The 13,587-nt window shown below is 41.2% G+C and overlaps 8 protein-coding genes across 8 annotated transcripts; 7 read left to right on the top strand and 1 right to left on the bottom strand. All coding sequences in view use genetic code 12, as the record gives it.

Annotated features, from left to right (window-relative positions):
• Positions 1-27: 27 nt before the first annotated feature.
• CSK1 (mitogen-activated protein kinase) lies at positions 28-1,205 on the top strand (the record flags this gene model as incomplete). Its single annotated transcript, XM_051750400.1, has 2 exons — positions 28-309; positions 369-1,205. 2 exons carry the CDS (start codon positions 28-30, stop codon positions 1,203-1,205), a joined length of 1,119 nt encoding a protein of 372 aa, XP_051610263.1.
• A 472-nt stretch (positions 1,206-1,677) lies between these two features.
• On the top strand, positions 1,678-2,082 carry KGF57_001216 (uncharacterized protein; the record flags this gene model as incomplete). Its single annotated transcript, XM_051750399.1, has 1 exon — positions 1,678-2,082. The coding sequence occupies one exon, from the start codon at positions 1,678-1,680 to the stop codon at positions 2,080-2,082; it is 405 nt and encodes a 134-aa protein (XP_051610262.1).
• A 767-nt stretch (positions 2,083-2,849) lies between these two features.
• On the top strand, positions 2,850-3,254 carry KGF57_001215 (uncharacterized protein; the record flags this gene model as incomplete). Its single annotated transcript, XM_051750398.1, has 1 exon — positions 2,850-3,254. One exon carries the CDS (start codon positions 2,850-2,852, stop codon positions 3,252-3,254), a length of 405 nt encoding a protein of 134 aa, XP_051610261.1.
• A 936-nt stretch (positions 3,255-4,190) lies between these two features.
• Positions 4,191-4,595, top strand: KGF57_001214 (uncharacterized protein; the record flags this gene model as incomplete). The annotated part of the gene is made up of 1 exon (XM_051750397.1): positions 4,191-4,595. The coding sequence occupies one exon, from the start codon at positions 4,191-4,193 to the stop codon at positions 4,593-4,595; it is 405 nt and encodes a 134-aa protein (XP_051610260.1).
• A 286-nt stretch (positions 4,596-4,881) lies between these two features.
• On the top strand, positions 4,882-5,862 carry KGF57_001213 (uncharacterized protein; the record flags this gene model as incomplete). Its single annotated transcript, XM_051750396.1, has 1 exon — positions 4,882-5,862. The coding sequence occupies one exon, from the start codon at positions 4,882-4,884 to the stop codon at positions 5,860-5,862; it is 981 nt and encodes a 326-aa protein (XP_051610259.1).
• Positions 5,863-6,056: 194 nt separating this feature from the next.
• KGF57_001212 (uncharacterized protein) lies at positions 6,057-8,135 on the top strand (the record flags this gene model as incomplete). The annotated part of the gene is made up of 1 exon (XM_051750395.1): positions 6,057-8,135. The coding sequence occupies one exon, from the start codon at positions 6,057-6,059 to the stop codon at positions 8,133-8,135; it is 2,079 nt and encodes a 692-aa protein (XP_051610258.1).
• An 8-nt stretch (positions 8,136-8,143) lies between these two features.
• Positions 8,144-11,533, bottom strand: KGF57_001211 (ATP-dependent 3'-5' DNA helicase; the record flags this gene model as incomplete). The annotated part of the gene is made up of 1 exon (XM_051750394.1): positions 8,144-11,533. The coding sequence occupies one exon, from the start codon at positions 11,531-11,533 to the stop codon at positions 8,144-8,146; it is 3,390 nt and encodes a 1,129-aa protein (XP_051610257.1).
• Positions 11,534-11,922: 389 nt separating this feature from the next.
• Positions 11,923-13,434, top strand: KGF57_001210 (17-beta-hydroxysteroid dehydrogenase-like protein; the record flags this gene model as incomplete). The annotated part of the gene is made up of 1 exon (XM_051750393.1): positions 11,923-13,434. The coding sequence occupies one exon, from the start codon at positions 11,923-11,925 to the stop codon at positions 13,432-13,434; it is 1,512 nt and encodes a 503-aa protein (XP_051610256.1).
• Positions 13,435-13,587: the final 153 nt, after the last annotated feature.

Here is a 13,587-nt window from a genome sequence, read left to right as displayed (position 1 = left end):
ACAACGCAATCAAACTCATTTCCCACCATGGCCTCGTTGAGAGGTAAACATGGCTATTTTGAATCTTGTTCTACTTACACTGATAAAGAGAACTACTTTCTAGTTGATTCTAGATATGAAATCATTAGAGTTTTAGGCAAAGGTTCTTATGGAGTAGTTTGTTCTGCAGTGGACACCAAGAGTTTGAGCACTGGGCTCGAGCATAAACTTGCCATCAAGAAGGTGACCAAAATATTCACCAAGGACATTCTATTGGTCAGAGCCATTAGGGAACTAAAGTTTATGAAGTTTTTCAAGGGACATAAGAATGTATGTTTGATTTCATGTTCATCGGCAATTATGAATTTATACTAACCGGTAACAACTAGATTGCATCGTTGCTTGATTCTGATATTGTCTATGTGAAGCCTTACGATGGGCTCTATTGTTTCCAGGAGTTGGCGGATCTCGATTTAGCCAGGGTTTTATATTCAAATGTCCAACTTTCAGAGTTTCATATTCAAAATTTTATGTATCAGATGTTATGTGGTCTCAAGTACATACACTCGGCTGACGTCATACACAGAGACTTGAAACCAGGAAACATTTTAGTGACAACACAGGGAACACTCAAGATTTGCGATTTCGGTTTAGCACGAGGTATCAACCCAAAGTTTTTCAAGAACCGCACTGCCACAATCACCAACTATGTTGCCACCAGATGGTATCGTGCGCCGGAGTTGATTTTATCCACTAAAAACTATTCAAAAGCGGTTGATGTTTGGGCAATGGGCTGCATTTTAGGCGAATTATTTGGAAGAAGACCGCTTTTCCCTGGCAAGAATCTGCATGAACAGATTCACGAGTTGTTCAAGGTTTTGGGGAGCCCACCACCCGAAACGATTAAGAAATACAACTGGAAAATTGAAGGAATTCTGTGGGTAAAGTACAAATCTGCCAACTGGAGATCGATTTACCCGTTCGCCCCCACAGAAGCGATAGATTTAATACACAATTTATTGCAGTGGGATTGCAACAAGAGATTCACTGTGGAGGAAATACTTGAACAGGAGTTTTTCAAGTTTGTGAGAAATGTTACTGAAGAGGCAAGTAGTAGATTGCTATTTGATTTTAGCTTTGAGGAAAAGTCGTGTAGCATACCCCAGTTGAAGGAGGTATTGGAAGCAGAGGTTAGCGAGTTTACTGAAATCTGCAATACCGGATAGTGAAAGACAGGAAACACATTGACATATCTCAAGACAGGATGAGTATTAAACGTTTTTATAACAGCGTATAGGACATTTAAGTTACAAGTACCGTAACAAGAACGTCATTAGTGAATGAGTGGGGAGGTGGGAGGGGGGCAAAAAAAAAAAAAAGAAATATGGCTCTCTCTTTCTCTCTTTTCCCCCCACAATTCGTCTATTGTTTTATGATAGATCCTCACACAAAAGGCAATTTGTAAGGAAAAACCATGTGCACTTATTATTATTTTGTTTAGAAGTTAGCTGGTTTAGTCAATCTAGCATTATGGTTAGCAAAAGAGTCAAACGTTTCATAGGTATAGGGTATGTTGGGAGATACCTGTGATAATAACTCCCCACGCTCCGCCAAAGAAGTATAAATTGGTGTGAATTTGCCGTTGCCTAATTTTTGTTACTCACTTTCAGTTCCTCCTCTATACAACACTTTTTCATTATGACAATTCACCACCACCCAGATTTTATTCCTTACCAATACATTGTCCATATCAAAGGCGAGGACAAACCTTTGGTCACTGATGTTGAATCAGCTGAATCAATTCACATCAAGATCCCTGCTGGTGTGAAATTCTACCAAATTGTTAGATTTAAAGTCAAAAACAGAAAATTAGAGAATTTACATTATAAACAACTCACTAAAAAGGCGGGGTTAACCATAAAGAAGATTGAAGTTGACTTGGGCACTCATGAACCATCTGAAACTGAGATCTATGAAGTCCAAACACCAGAAGACTCAACCCCTGGTGGATGGTTGACCAAGGGTCAATATTCCAGTACTACTACTTATTACGAGGGAGACAAGGAATTGTATACCGATGACTGGATCTTGGAAATTATTTAGATCCTGTGTCGTCTTATGTACTGAGATTGATTCTTAGAGAATAGACGTTTATTCGTAGACAGTGGTACCATTTTGTTGTAGATTGTAAAGAGTAAAGAGCCTCCACATCCCTTTCAGCCGGATCAATCGTTTGGAATGAGCTGCAGTTGACAACATGTGTGCTAGCAGGTCAATGCAGAAAACCATAGTCTTTCCATATTATTGCACTCAGTTCAGGGACCTCAGAAATTGACTTTCTGTCATATCTAAAGTAAAGCGTCTTGGCAGACCCTTGTAAGAGCCTAAATGCGAAAAAAAAAAAGGTTTCGGCTGTGGAACATTGTAAGGTCCCAGCTCGTTTACAACAGCCGCACAAACTAGCACATCTACCAACTACCGAAAGAATGCATTGATATGTTAATACAATTTAGACTGCGGATAATCTGCACGTGGTGTGAATACAAAACGGGAAAGTGGGGTAAGCTTTTCGCTTGCCATTATTGCGAACAGTTCATTTTTTTTTTTTTTTTTTCCCGAGCATCAGTATGGAGATACCCAGAGATCAAAAAATCCCGACGGCAATAGCTACGGTTGCTGAAATGACTGTGGTGCTGCAATCTTTGCGCGCTTTGAGGAAGTTTTCTATTGTGCTCTTAAGTCCGCATTATCCAAGGTGTTGCGCGGACATCCATTCCGGATAGTTATAAATAAGGAGGCAATGTCTCCCCCAATTGTATCTTTCTCTACCTCTTTCAGAGACTGTCTACACGCAAGAAAGTTTTTCCATAATGACCTACCCACATGCGGATTTTATCCCAGTACAAAACATCTTGAAAGTCAAAGGTAAAGAGCCCGTGGTTTTCGAAATCGAGGGCAAAGACGAGGGCCTTGAAGTCAAGATTCCTGGCGGAGTCAAGTACCACAACACCTTCAGATTCAAAGTTAAAAACAGAAAGTTGGAGAACTTGAGGTTTAAGCAAGTCGTCAAGAAAGGTGGACTTACAATCAGGACTACTGAGGTAGATTTGGGTACTCGCGAGCCGTCTGAATCTGAAATTTACGAAGTTGATACACCAGAGGACGAAACACCAGGTGGCTGGTTGACAAGAGGTGTTTATCAAGCATCCACAACATATTATGAAGGAGATCAAGAGTTGTTTACTGCTAGATGGACATTGGAGCTTACCAAATAGTTGAATAGGTAAATGATACAGAAACAAAAAGACTCAAGTGTCGGTAAACACTCTAACCCCCGCCCCCTTGTAAGTACAATCGTCAATTACCAGGACGATAGACTGCTTTTGCAACTTTGAAATGTCTTGCTTGATTTAAGGCGCAACCGCCTCGGGCGAGATAGAGCGTATCTGATGTGTATCTTTTCCTGACGTTTGGTGTTGCCTTCACTTTCTGAAGCATCGTCTTAACTAGTTGACAAAGTGTTGAGGATCTCATGCCTCACCATCATCGTGAGGCAATTGCTACTTGAGGAAAAGATTAAAAGACGTGCCTTTTCTGCTTGGATCAACCCTCAGCTCCACAAACTGGTCCATACTGACAAAGATGCTGTAAACAAGGCCGATTCCACTACCCTAAAAATAAGCTGTGGATTGCTTACTCATCACCTACGACCAGTCACAGGTTGCAAAAGCTGAAAATCTTCGGCTGAATCGAGTCACTCGTTTCAGGGGACGTACGCGCTTTGTTTTTGTGGCTGAAATTTTCCAGTTCAATAGTGGGGCAAGAGAGGGATAAAAGTAACACAATATTGCAAAAAATGTGTAATCCTTTTTTCTCTTTGTTTGGTGGAGAGCAACTCTACAACCAGAGAGGGAGTTGGACAAGCTCCATGAGTTTGAGAGAATCAGGAGCTTGGGGAGATTTTGCCTGCCTCAGCACAGCACAGTCAGTATCTACAACTGTCACCTTGTTTTATCAGAATTGTTCGACCAGAAGCGCAAAGCAAAGTGAAGTAAGATCCCGATTGCCGTAATATAACACAAAGGTAGAGTTGTACCGAGGAACAACCACGTACTTTCCTATAAATACGGGCCAAACGTAGCCAATCTTACACTCACAGATTTGCAATAGGATCCACATACCTAACTCAATCTTTGAAAAAAAAATAAAAAATGACAGTTCCACATCCAGATTTCATTCCATACCAAAACGTTTTGCAAATCAAAGGACAAGAGCCAATCGTATTTGACCTTGAAGGTAGAACTGAAGGGGTAGAAGTTAAAATCCCTGGCGGAGCAAAATACTTCACCACCTTGAGATTCAAGGTCAAGAATAGAAAGTTGGAAAACTTAAAGTACAAACAAGTTGTCAAGAAAGGTGGTATTCCAGTCAAGACCAAGGAAGTCGAATTGGGTACTCGTGAACCTTCCGAGACCGAAATATATGATGTTGACTCTCCAGAAGACGAAGCTCCAGGTGGCTGGTTAACAAGAGGTACTTATGCGGCAACCACAACTTATTACGAAGGTGACAAAGAGTTGTTCTCCACTCAATGGACTTTAGAAATCACTAAATAGGTGCATAGATGAATGAACACTTTTCAAGGCTAAAAAAAATCAAGCATTCTAACCAAGTAGATGTGTACGTGATGGCTTACATTCTCTGGAACAGTTGACAACGTTCTAAGGATGAGCAGTCTATAAATCACACCCAACTTACAATTAAAGTCGCTTCTTAGTGTCGTAAGATTTCTTTCTGTCTCTCTGCAGTTGCGACACATTTTTGAGGCAACAACAAAAGAGGCACTGCTAATAAGACTACCGCCACATTTAGGGGGTTACACTTTCATAGACCTATACTCCCATGAATATCCGTCAAGCCACACATGCTGGCTCCTGGTACAGCAACGATCCAAAAACACTCAGGACACAAATTCAGGCATTGTTACAGAGGGCAGAAAAGTCGGGCATTAGCTCAGTGAACGGGGCAAGGGTATTAATTGGTCCCCATGCTGGATATACGTACTCTGGAGAAAGACTAGGTGAAGCCTTTAATGTGTGGGATACAGAAAATGTCAAGCGGGTTTTCTTGCTCGGGCCTTCACACCATGTGTACTTTAAAGATAAGGCATTGCTTTCCCCATTTCAATTTTATGAAACTCCTTTTGGAGACTTACCTGTTGATAGAAGCACAATAGAGGACTTGCTCAAGAAAAGATTCAAAGTAAAACCTGGCCAACCAGTTTTCAAGTTGATGTCAGAGGAGATCGACGAAGATGAGCATTCGTTTGAAATGCACGCTCCATTCATTTACCACCAAGGACAAAAGTCCAAACACGGAGTACCCAAGATTATACCAATACTTATCAGCGGAATGGATTCCGAACTTCAAAACGAGTTGGTGGATGCTTTGTTACCGTATATTCAGAATAAAGAGAATCACTTTATTATCAGTTCGGATTTTTGCCATTGGGGATCAAGGTTCGGATACACCAAGGTCTTGACGAATAAGAGTGCAACTTTGCAAAGTTTAGAAACTGATCTTCATTCAGCAAGGTTATCTCTGAAGACCATTCCCGTTCACGAGTCGATTGAATTGTTGGATCGCATGGCTCTCCAGATTGCTTCCAAGGGCTCAGTTACGGAATGGAAGGAGTATATTCGAGTCTCTGGCAATACAATCTGCGGGCAAAAGCCAATAGCAGTCATATTACAACTCTTGGAGAGTTATGGTTCAAAGCAGAGTGGTGATGTTTTCAAGTGGCTTGGTTATTCTCAGAGCAACCCAGCCAAATCTCCGAAAGACAGCAGCGTCTCTTATGCTGCAGGTTATGTCGAGCTATGAATGGAATTTACTGTAGATGCAGTGTCTCCGTATATAAATCGGTACAATCAATAGAGATTTTTGATTTCGAACCCTGAAGATTTTGTAAAATCCGATCGAAAGTACGGAAGAAAATTAGAAAGAGGGAAAAAAAAAAAAAAATCGGCTAATTAATCCGATCTCTCCTCAAACAACCACTCAACAACCCCTTCAATATGAGTGATGCCAGGCTCTTTACCAAATCGAAAAGCATTGAGCTACGTGCAGAGATCGAACAAGCGTTCAAAAAATCTAAACCGATAAACAGGATAAAGATTGTGCTTCGCAAAGTATTGGCAAATGTGATCCTAAACAATCACGAAATGGCAACCTTGATGAAAGATGTGATACCATTGATGAAGTTGGATGATTTGGAAATTCGAAAGATCTGCTGTGAATACATAGTAAACTACGCTCATTTATCACCCGATACGCAACAAGCAGTCCCATTCTTGCAGCGTTTCAAAGACGAGCATTCGCCGAACCTACGCGCATTGGCTGTAAAAACTATGTCCTCGATTAATCTCCCAGAGTTTATGGACCTCAGCTTCGCCTCAGTCAAGAGAGCACTAAAAGACAAGGATCCATACGTCAAACGGTCGGCAGTTTATGCAATTGCGAAATTGTATCAGCACGATCCTGCACGTACCGAGGGACAATCATTGGTGGATGAGTTGAATGAATTGCTCTATGAAAATGACCTGATTATCATCTCGGATGCATTAGCCGCTTTGAGCTCCATAACGGAAAGTAGCAAAACTTTGAATTTGTCCATCGACAAGGCCCACTCATTGACTTTGATATCATTATTGCGGACAACTAACGAATGGCAACAGATTTATCTATTGAATGCACTAATGGCATACGTTCCTCAAACCGAGACCGAGGCTTTGGATTTAATAGAAGCAGCCCTTCCGTCCTTACAGCATGAGAATTCTGCAGTAGTGCTCAATGCTGTTAAAATCATAATTTACTATAGCAACTACACAAGAAACCCTGAACTTCACATTCCAGTTCTTCCCAAACGTATTGGAGCGTCTTTAAACTCGTTGCTTTCCAAGCCATCAGAGACTCAATTCCTAGTGTTGAGGAATGTAATCTTACTACTTCTCGGGAAAAAGCACTTGGTGCAATTTGATATCGAAATGTTTTACTGTCGTTTCGATGATCCAATTTATGTCAAGGATACAAAACTTGAAATTATTTATTTGTTGGCGAACGAGGATAATATTGAGCTGGTTTTGGATGAACTCGAAGAATACGCCACGGAGGTGGATGTCGCCATGGCAAGAAAAGCAATTAGAGCATTTGGGAACTTGGCTGTTAAGCTAGAGAATGCAGCTGAACGATGCGTTGAAGTGTTATGTGGTTTAATATCTACAGGTGTCACTTACATTGTTCAAGAAGCAGCCATTGTCGTGAAAAATATAGTAAGGAGATACCCAAGAAGATACGATTATGCTGTTGATGAGCTTGTCAAGTACTGCCAAATCTTTGAAGAACCGGATGCCAAAGCATCAATGATATGGATGGTTGGTCAATTTTGCAAAACAATACCCAACCCAAAGAAACATTTGTTTTTATTGATGACTTCGTTTACCGATGATCCTATTGAAGTTCAACTTGCCGTATTAACTGCAGTCACAAAATACTACCTCACGTTCCCCTTAGACGGCGAAAGCACACTCCTTGAGGTTTTGAAATGGGCAACCGAACTCACAAACAATCCAGATGTAAGAGATCGCGGGTACATTTATTGGCGTTTGCTTTCCTCCGAGTACGCCACTAGCTCCCAAAATGGATTTCAAGAGATTACAAAAGACATTGTTTTCAATCAAGATCCACGCATAACGTCGGAGAATGACAGTATTGATCCTGCAATCTTGGAAGAGTTGGAGCTCAATTTCGGTTCGTTAGCGTCGATATATCTCAAACCAGTTCAAAGTGTTTTTAGATTGGCCAAGCACAAACATCTTCAATGGTCACCAGCTCTTCAAACTGAGCAGCTGCTGTCATCAAGTCGCGAGTTTGCATCGCCGAAGCCGCTGTACATTCAGTCGCGAACATCAAGCACCTCTACAAATTCAAGAAAAGAATCACATTCAGTGAAGCATAATATTCGAAACTCGAGAGATGATATTAGCACGCAAAGTTTCAGTCCCAAACCCCCTGTTAAAGAAAACTTTGGACAAAAACTAAGCAGAAAGAGTTCATCCGTCACTGGCAAAATTGCCAATAAGATTCTGAACTTTTGATTAGTTACTCACTCAGTGGCTATATTAAGTATTCTAACGTTGGGGGAAAACCGTACGCTCGATGTGTCTGCCGTGATAGTCTCGTGCAAGATTGGAGGTATTCCTGGCTCTGGTCCATCGGGCAAGGTGCTTGCCAACTTTTCCAAATCCAATCCCAAGAACGACGCTAGTACGATCAATGATGCTGGACGAGACATTACACGCATTTGCTCTCGGCAGGCATTGCTGACTATGCATAAAGGGCAGCCCCATTGACAGTCACACAGCTTAATCCTATTAAAAGTAGAGTTTATCAACTCATCAATGCACTCAAAGATTTTGTACGAGTACCCAGACCCACTTTTGCCCCCCTTTGTATCGTAAAAAACTAGTCTTGCTGGCCTTTTACGCTCTGATTTCGTAGTTTTAAACTCCTTTGTAGGGGCTTTACACTCGGTCGCCAACTCAAAGTCACCTAGATTAGCGTTTGCAGGAGAATAGTTGACAAATATGGGGAGCATGTTCATAATCCCATGCGCGGCAGCGTGTATGCCACCGGCTGCAGAAAGTTGCTTTGCTTTGATGATATCGATAGCAGCTTTAGGAACATTCAACCAACATCCTTTAGCGTATGCAACTACCGGTGGGTTATTGACTTCCACCACCTCAAGAATCTCCTCTTTTCTATTGACCTTGAAAAATCCAAACACTTTCATTGTGATCTTGATTAGACCAAAGAATGTAGGTATATCCACTGGCTTCTTCATTGGAATAGGCACCAACGGTTTGACCAAGTCAACTTCTTCAGGATCTACATCTGTAAAATCCCTTTGGGAGGTAGTCCAATCCACATTGACTCTTTCAACTTTTGCATATCTCTCCTTGTCATTGAACTCCTTTACTAGATAGGGCTGCCCTTGATGTAAGAAAATACCTCCCTCATAAATAGTGAATGTAGTTCGCAGAAGCTCCACTTCTTCAATCACAATATTTCTATTAGCAGTGATATCAACGACAGCAACATTGTCATCCTCAACAGCTCTAATAGAGACCAATTTGGATGGTTTGGGCATATACTTGGGGCTAGGAATAAATCTGTCGCCAATGTCTTGCACCAAATGCTCTTTCAAGATACTTTCGAACGCCTTAAAGCTACGACCATTGGAGAACCATTTGTAGTCATCGTTTAACACAATTGCATCCTCATAAGCAGCACATTGCAAATGTCTTTCCAAGATCAACAGGCCGTGCTCCATGTCACGCAAACTGTCAACACATAAATCCTCATAAGTGTTTTGAACTAAATCATCAGCGTGCTCGATATAATGCTGGTCAATGGGAGACCTTCCTGGTACGAATATAACCACACTCCCTTTTGCATCCTTCCGCCTACCGGCTCTTCCAAATTGTTGATGCAAGTTCAGTTTCAGTATTGGGAACCCACAAGTAATCACAACATCCAAGTCTGATATATCAATACCCAACTCCAATGCATTTGTAGCGATTATAGCTCGCAATTGTCCCTCAAACATCTTCTTCTCAATGACGCGTCGATCAGATTTGCTGTAACCACCTCGATATGACATTATATCACTTTGTACCAATCCCAGTTTGGAAAATGGTGGCTTTTGCAAAAGGGTCCTCACCTCTCGCATCATCATTTCCGAAACCACTCGTATTGGGCAAAAAACAATAACCTTTAAACCACGCAATTCAGTCAAGAGGGTAAGCAAAAGCCTTGCCAGCTCAAAAATGGGACTCACTCTGGTAATCAATTTGCTATTAGAATCTGCTCGTCCTCTTTCTCCACGGTTATTCATTAAAACTGGGGGGTTCCAAACAAGCATTTTCTTTTCGCACCTTGCACTTCCATCATTGGACACATGCACAACTTTTGACTCCTCTGGAATCGAGCATATTGTTCGGAAATGTCGAACAGGGTTGTTAATGGTTGCTGAGCAAGACACAAAATGGAAACTCTTTTCATCTGGGCAGAATATGTTCTTGATCCTTGAAAGACGTGCCATGACATAGCCAACATTTATACCAAACGTTCCCTTGTAAATGTGCAACTCATCAACAACAACGTATTTGAGACCTTTCATAAAGTTCCTCCAAGACTCAAAGTTGCTGTTGGGTAGTATAGAAGCGTGGATGGTATCTGGATTGGTAAACAATATATCTGCTTCTTTCAGTATTCGAACTCTTTCAGTAAAAGGAGTGTCACCGTCATAAGTGTCTATAACTATTGGTCGCTTAGAATTGCTGGGTAAGTGGTTCAAAAATGTTCGAAATTGCTTGATTTGATCTTGAGCTAAAGCCTTGGTAGGAAATATGAATAACGCAGTAGTTCTTTTGTCCTTTATCCCATTGGTTATATCCCACAAAATGGAATTGAGCACGGGTAATTGGTATATGAGAGACTTTCCAGACGCCGTCAGAGTACTGACTATGACATGGGTTTCATTGTACTCATCCAACAAGATTTCCAAGGATTCTGCTTGGTGGGTATAAAGTCCCTCGTCTATTGATATACCTTTCGCACCTAGTAGAGCTTCTCTCAACTCAGGATGAAGGCTTTCAGACGCATGACTTGATAAGGCTTGGTACTGAGGTGGTTGAGTTTCATGTAATTTATGAGTCGCTACAATCTGGCCAGCATATGTCCTAGAAAGCTTCAACGACTCTATCATTTCATCTGCAGTATATAGCAGCTTATCGTTAGTTGCAACGTTTTCCTTGGCTTGGAGCACTTTCACCATATCCTCTAACTTCGGCTCCTCAGGAATCAACTTCAAAGCTTGCTTCGTCAACCCTTCTTCTGCTTGATTCATAGTGTCAAATTTCCCAATATATTCCAGAATAAACTGCTTGAATCGACTACTTCTTCCTAATATTATTCTGGTCAAGTTGTCTTTATCTAATGGTTTCAAAGCGCTATTAATATTGTTGAGAAAAAAGCCCTCTCTCATAGACTCATTAAACTCCTTTGGCTTGGTGTCCATCTTCATCCTCTTTCTGCCTTTGACCATCTTGCCTATCCCATGTATTTTCACGTCCTGGAAATCAAAAATAAGGATTTGTTTGGATTGTTGAGGGCGACTATCATCAAATTTATCTGCCACTGGTGTTTGACCATAACCCTTACTCCCTAATTTGACTTCCTCCACAAAGGAAACCATGATTTGGTTTTCATCCACGTAATCAAAAAACACCTCATCTTCAGGAAATAAAAACTTAATGGCTGCCAAATCTGTAGTTGTGATTGTTTGGTTCAATTTTTGAAATAGTTGCACCGATGGTATGACACTTCGTGAATGAGACGCTAGAAAAGTAGCATGCTTGTTTATTTCGTGAAATATGGAGAATAGCCGTTTGAAATATGGTGACCAACTAGAGGGGACAGGCGTGTGCTCCATCTTTGGCGCGAGCTAGGAGGAGTAATAGTGTATCGTAGAGACGTGTTGAGACTGTCGTGGGATCAAGAATAGTATGACGTAATGGAATATCTTACGACATTGAGCGAGAGATGCGACATTGAGAATCAAATCTCGATTTTGTGTAAGGAGTGGTTAGGTATAGCAATCTAAGGCTAATTACGTAACCTTCCCCCCCCCCTATTGTTAACTGTGATGATGTGGAGGGGAGCAGCAATCTTACACTGATATATAACCATCACGCCTAATTTCTTCATTCAAACCAACCAGGGGTCTGATCTATCTGGGTTCAACTATAAATACAAACTCAATTGGTCCAGTTGATCTTCCTTACAAATCAAAAACAACCAACACCAAACATTTTTTCCACAATGCAGCACCCATTCTCAAAATTAAAGTTGAAGAGCAGAGCTTCAAATATTCCAGATGCAGATCCTGCAATTACCCCCGGTAAGCCACCAAGCACAAAACAGATCTACCAATCGAGATTAAACTACGGGGTCAACTTTGGATCCAGCTTTGTTCTAGAAAAATGGATTTTTGGTGACTTATTCTCTGAAACTAAAGGCGACTCCGAATTAGACGCCGTGTCGTCTTTGGTGGATAAAAACGGAGTTGATGATACGAGGGCCAAATTTGAGAACCACTGGAACAGCTACGTATCCGATGACGATTGGAAATGGTTGGCCGATCACCAAGTTAACTCGATCAGACTACCAATTGGATATTGGGATGTCGATGGAGGAAGCTTTACTTCGGGATTCAAGTTTGCAAAATACAAAGCTGTTTATGCAAATGCATGGTCAATTATCAAGAAAAAGTATATTGAGCCTGCTTCGAACCACCAAATCTCAGTTTTGATCGATATTCACGGATTGCCCGGAGGAGCCAACGATTCTAGCCACTCGGGTGAAGGTGGTTCCAAAGGTGGATTTTGGAAAGATGAAAAGGCACAATTGGAAATAGCAAAATTAGCTGGTTGGGTTGCCAATGACTTGAAGAATTACGAAAACATTGCCGGCATTCAAATTGTCAATGAGGCAGAATTTGCCGATCCAGCAAAAAAGCAAGCAACTTACTACGCAGCTGCAATTTCAGAAGTGAGAAAGAGTGACAAGCTGATCCCTGTTGTAATTTCTGATGGGTGGTGGCCGGAGCAATGGGTTAAATGGGTCCAACAAGAACAAGGAGATGATGGATACATCGGTGTGGTTGTGGATGACCATGTTTACCGTTGTTTTTCCGACTCAGATAAGAAAAAGTCTGCTGAACAAATTATTGACGACTTGAATGGTGACGTATTGACTAATTTGACTGATGATGGTAAAGGTGTCGACTTTATTGTTGGTGAATGGTCCTGTGTATTAGATCAGCAAACATGGGGTCACACAAAAGGTAACAGAGATGATTTGGTTGTGAAATATGGTCAACATGAGCTCCAAGCCATCGAAAAAAGAGCCAGTGGATCATACTTTTGGACATTCAAGTTCCAATCTGGAAACGGTGGCGAATGGGATTTCAAAACAATGACAGACAAAGGTGCACTTAAACCATTTCCCAAACCTTCCAATCCACCATCTGACGACCAATTTAATCAAGCTGCAGACAACGCTACCAACAACCACGCTAATTATTGGAAAGATCAAGACCCAAAGGGAAAATACGAACCTGATTTGTTCAAAGACGGTTTCAGCACAGCTTGGAAAGATGCCGATTCGTTTGCAAAATTCAACGGCTCGAGAATCGGAAGAAAGGAGGCTTTAAAGAGATCAAGATTACTCGAAGCACTTTCCAATAAGAAAGGCTCTCAAAAGAATATCTGGGAGTGGGAGCAGGGATACGATGAAGGGTTGAAGGAGTTTTATAATGCAACAATCCATTAACCACGGGGACTGTCGTTAAGTAGAATAACATGAGTAGATATTAAATACAGGTTCATTACACAATATCATTCAGAAACATGGTTCCGCATCTCATCGTAAGCAGACTGAAAAAAAAAAAAAAAAAAAAAAAAAATTAAAAAATAAAAAAACCAC

Source organism: Candida theae, assembly GCF_024610275.1.
Source record: "Candida theae strain CBS 12239 chromosome Unknown scaffold52, whole genome shotgun sequence".
NCBI lineage: Eukaryota > Fungi > Ascomycota > Pichiomycetes > Serinales > Debaryomycetaceae > Lodderomyces > Lodderomyces theae.
Note: the sequence above shows the minus strand (reverse complement) of the source record. Positions and strands in the feature narration are given on the sequence as shown.